The 4,985-nt window shown below is 48.7% G+C and overlaps 1 protein-coding gene across 6 annotated transcripts in view; it reads left to right on the top strand.

Annotated features, from left to right (window-relative positions):
* PBX3 (PBX homeobox 3) overlaps positions 1-3,413 on the top strand; it is a 107,614-nt gene extending 104,201 nt beyond the window's left edge. For 5 of the 6 annotated variants that reach the window (XM_062011566.1, XM_062011563.1, XM_062011567.1 and 2 more), the window contains one exon: positions 1,533-3,413. In XM_062011566.1, coding sequence (XP_061867550.1) covers positions 1,533-1,625 — 93 coding nt within the window. In that variant the 3' untranslated portion in view covers positions 1,626-3,413. The remainder of the gene's footprint in view (positions 1-1,532) is intronic. The other variant, XM_062011568.1, reaches the window with a different exon arrangement.
* Positions 3,414-4,985: the final 1,572 nt, after the last annotated feature.

Here is a 4,985-nt window from a genome sequence, read left to right as displayed (position 1 = left end):
CTCAAACCACCAGAGTAAGGATTAATTTATTTGAAAAAAAGAATGCTTGCTGACAACCTCTCCTCCAGCTGCCAAGCTGAGTAAAAATATTGTACATTTGTTGTTTATAAATTTGGATAAAAGAGGAATGATGTTTACTTCAGATGGAATATCTTTAGACTCATATCTGCACAAGAGTTTTTCTTTCTCTAAGTATATTCTCGTATCTTTAAAAAATAAAGCAAGCAGCAGTGCCCGTGCGTCTGGAGTAGGATTTGGTGCGTTTTCAGTCTGTGTCTGAGCGGGTGAGCGTTTGCAAGCAGGTGGTGTGGTTCCAGCCCTCACGTGATTGCAGGTTGGCGTTGCCGTTAATTTTACTTAAGAGAAGCCAAACTCAGACCTTGGAATTTGTCAGGATAAGAGCTCCTCTGTTTGCTGTTTTTCATCTGCAAAGGAGATAATTACCGAGACTGCTTTCTCCTCCTGTTGGGGAGCCGTAAAGCATTTTCTTTTGGCGTGATGGATGAGCAGTGTTTTTAATGTAAAACCCAGTCAGGCCAGGTGTGGGTCGCGGGGCCGCTGTGCCAATGGCCCGGCAGGCCGGGACGTCCCACACGCTGCCATCGCTCCCCTCTGCCCTTTCCTCCCGGAGAGCGTGGCGTTACCACGACCCACGGTGCCGAGCCACCGATGGTTTTGGTAAGGCAGCACGTGGTAACCACATTAGCATAGGCTAACCTTTCCCTGCCGGGAAGCGTCCCTGCCAAGGCCGCGGGCGCCGGGAGCGCGGGGCCGGGGCGGCTCTGGCGGGCTGCGCGGAGAGGCCTCCCCGTCACTTCCACTCAGCGTCCCCCAACTCACGAGCCCAGCACCTCCCTCTTCTTGACTGACATAAAAATATGTAGCGACAAGCTGTCTGCCACAGCAGAAATTTGATCAGACATTGATTTCAGCAATTGCCTCGATCGGCCGAGACATAAGGCAAATGTGTTGGTGAGGCAGGCCTGCGCGGTGAGGCCGGCAGTGAGCGCGGCACGGCGCGGCCGCTGCAGTGGGGCCGTGCTTACAGATAATGGGGAAAGCGACCCGAGCAGCCCCTTTCTGCCCAGCAGCCCTGTGAGTGTGTGCAGGGAGCCGGGCTCCCTGCGGGGAGCAGCTCTGCCGAGGCTCTGCCGGGCTGAGAGGGGCCATTCCCAACTTTGGGGAGACGAGGTTAAACGCGGGTTGCCCCAGACTTGTCCCCTCAGGGGAAAAAGCTGAAGTGTCGTCTGAAGGGATGTTCCACGAGTGGCCTCTGCAGAAATGCCAGAGCCCACGCTGAACAGCTCAGCTTGCCTTTCCGCGGCGGGCTGGGGCTGCCCGGTGCCAGCTTCCAGCGTCCCCCCAGCAGGGCCTGCTGCTTGTTCACAAATTCTGCAGCCAGAGGGAGTGTAGGAAAGTCTCCTTCCCACAGCATCTCCTCGCAGAGCCAGGCTTGCCAGTCTGATACTTTTCGGTGTGCGGCGTCGTTAATATGTGTAATTATATCAATTGAATTGTTTTTCCCTTTTCAGGCTAATGGAGGCTGGCAGGACGCAACTACTCCATCTTCCGTGACTTCCCCCACAGAAGGGCCGGGAAGTGTGCACTCTGATACCTCTAACTAATCTCCTAGCAACACTTTTTCCCTGAGCTGAGATGCCTTGATTAGTGCATTCAGAGTCACAGGAGAAAAAGGAAAGAGTTTTTTGTAGCCAACCACCTACAGCTTTACTGTAAAACCTTGTCTTATTAGAGAACTTGGTAAATCTGTTTTTTAAAGGTATCATAATCATTTGTATTTATACTTAAAACACACAATGTTAAAAAGCACTTTATCCAATTAGGCCAAGATTTAGCGTTGTTTATAGCCCTGTAACTATTTTATCATAATTTATTATCAGCAGTTTTAACGATGTTGGTCTAACAGTTGCCAATTCCTTGGCCTTAAGGGTAAAAGTACAGGACACGCTTAACCTCAATAGCAAGAGCAGACACAAAGAAAAGCCTCACCTAAATTTAACTTTGTGCATATTTCCATGGGAAGCCGAAATGGATTGTGTTTAATCTTTTCATATCTCGTACAGAGTTGGAATAAAAAGAGCTGTTCAGTTCTTTTGGTTAACAATGGTTGTGTTTAAGAATCCTTATTCGTCACTTTTTTGTTATGATATCTTGTCCTACAACTTAGATTGGAAACCAGGAGCATCTTTTCTTGCTAAAACTGCCCGAGTCTCCTCTCTGTGTTTGGACACCGGACACAGGTTGCTCAGAGGAGATGAAGACACTCGCTGCTGATCTCTGTGAAGGCCAAGGCCGGGGTTTTACAGGACGAGCTAGGTGCTGCACGCGCCTGCCAAGAGTCGTTACCTCTTCTTGGCAGCAAACCACAAAGAAAGGAAAAAGGCAAAGGAAAAAAGCACCATCATATGGAGTGTTGTACATAGTGTAGCAAAAGAGTATTTATACATCTCACCAATCAAACACAGCTTTATTACCTCATGCGAACTCATACAAACCAATAGACTTTCAACATGTTCTGTAGCTTAGAGTGCTCACTTACTACCTCTGAACGATACTCACGCTGTAGTTTGTCTCTTTCTTATCTTTTTGCATCTTGTAATTAACTCTTTGTTTCCCCATGAAATGTAATGTACATTGTAATCTTTTAAAAGAATCAGGGTTGCAGCGGCAACTTTTAAAGAAGCAGAAGTGGGAACGTGGGGTCTGAGGCTTAACACAGAACAGTGAAACTGTTGTAAATACTGAGAAACATTTTGAATGTTCTTCATCTTGTTACTAATCCACGCAAAAACCAACAACCAATTGTAATGCATACAGACTTCAGTATTCAGTACTGTATATTCCCCCTGTGTAACAGGGGGCCCTTTCTCTCTTTTGTATTGTATGCGATTCTGAAACTGATTGAGTCATGAAAATAATTTGTGGCAGTGATTCTAATGTATTAAACCGTTTCGTGTTACTTTCTAACTGGATTACACCCTGGATTGAAGAGTCTTCCTCGTGGTAGTTATATGTAGTTTCAAACATGAATAAACTTTTTGCTTTCATGATCAAACGTTGACGTAATTTCTTCCAGTTCAAGCCAGACGTAGGAGATGAGGAGGCGACCCGAAGCGCATGCTGTCACAGAGCAGCCGAGCGCTCCTCTGAGTGCCAGCGGGTCCCGGTGCCTTCGTGCCTGTAGCAGATGGGAGATGTGGGGAGAGGTGCGTGGTGGCAGGAGCTGGAGCCGGAGCAGCGCCGCCGGGCAGGGCCTGCCTTCCTTCCGCTGCCGCGCCAGCCCCCGCCTCCGCCCCCACCCACCTCCACCAGCGAGCGAGCGCTCAAGTGGAGGCGAAGGATGGGGTCAGTCCTCTAGACGAGGTTAAAAACCATCATCATATTCACTCTTAATTACCATCTTTATTTAACATTAACTTTGGAATGACAGCCTCAGCTAGCGAGTGTAATGCGATTATAAGGATATTTTTCTTTATTAAACAAACTTTTTTGGAAGGACGTATATCTATAAATGCTAATTCTAGATCTTTTTAATAAAGTAAAGGTCAATAACAGGTAATAGCCTATTTACCATATCTCAAGGAAATTGACTCACAGGAAATCAAATTAACGTTAATCACTTGCAGCAAATGGTCTTTGATAAATATAACTACTTACTACTCGGGTTAGTGTAGCTAGGCGGGAGGAGGGCTAGTGCTGATGGCTGATGGCTACCAGCTGGTGTGAGCCGCCTGCCTGTCACGTTGCCTTTCCAGTCAGCTGGTGAGCTTCTCCGTGGTGTTTTGGTGGCTAAACGATTATTTGCATGATTCAATTAGCTTGTGAGTCAGCTTTTCTTATCAACGGTCCTTGTGTCAGGTTGTTTTGTACAATACCTTTGCTCAGCGACTCTCACCCCCCAGGCCTTGGCCACACTCTCCTCCCTCCTCGTCCCACCTGCCCTCCTGCACCAGTTGCTGCTGCTGCTGCTTTTGTTTATGGAGCAGACGCAACTTCTGGGTCAGTTTTAGAAGTGATTGTTGCTTCTTTCACTACAGGTGGTGCGTTTAGATAAATAAGTAAATAACTAGGTGTGTGTTGCAAAGCCTTCATTATCAGTTAACGAGAGTTGGGGCAGATGGGGACTCTGGACTTCCCAAGACTTCTGCAGAGGACAAAGCACCAAAGGATTTGTATTTGCTAATGGAGCTCCTGAAGTCCACGCGCTCACTCTCTCCGTGTTTATGCTCCAGCTCAATGGAAACAGTATTTTAAATGTAAAGTGTGTCAGTGGAGGCGTAGGCAGCATAATGAACACACAGACGTCCCTCATCTTGATCACATCTCTGCTGGCCACAGGCAAGGACCTGTCACACACTGAGGAGGTTCATAGGAAGGCCATCAACAACCTTTGGGCCGCGCTCGCATGCCCCGCGCCCGCTGGGCATCATTAGCGTGCTGCTTTACAGCATTAAGGCTTTGGGTCCCTTTGAATTACAAGTGCAATTTGGCCTTTCCTTACATTGGAGAACAGCCACGTGGTTACATGGCAAATAATAAACATCTTCTCCTTGAGGCTTGATCACACATCAGAAAGGTTTACTGCAAGCACCAGTATTAGGATCACGCTGTTGATGGTATTGCGTTTCACCCAGTAGCTGCACCCAAAGGGCCATCAGAGTGCAGGAACAGTGACTCGCACAAGGATCTCTCCTCTCCCTTGGGCCTCCTGCCCGTGGCACTGCTCAGTGCCACCACCCCAGTGCCCCGTGCTCAGGTTGGAGCTGTTGGCGCACGTGAGTGTCGCCACATCTGGAGCCGCTGCAGCCAAGCGCACTGTGGAGGAGCAGAGGAGCAGAGCCCACTGGCCCTGTGCCCGTGGCTCCTGTCAGCCCTGGGAGGTGCCAGCCCAGAGACCCTGTGTGTGCAGCAGCTCCGAGGAATCACCGTCTGCCATGCCCAGCACCATCCTGATGAAGGCTCCT

This window comes from Colius striatus, chromosome 19, assembly GCF_028858725.1.
Source record: "Colius striatus isolate bColStr4 chromosome 19, bColStr4.1.hap1, whole genome shotgun sequence".
NCBI classification, from domain to species: Eukaryota; Metazoa; Chordata; class Aves; order Coliiformes; family Coliidae; genus Colius; species Colius striatus.
Note: the sequence above shows the minus strand (reverse complement) of the source record. Positions and strands in the feature narration are given on the sequence as shown.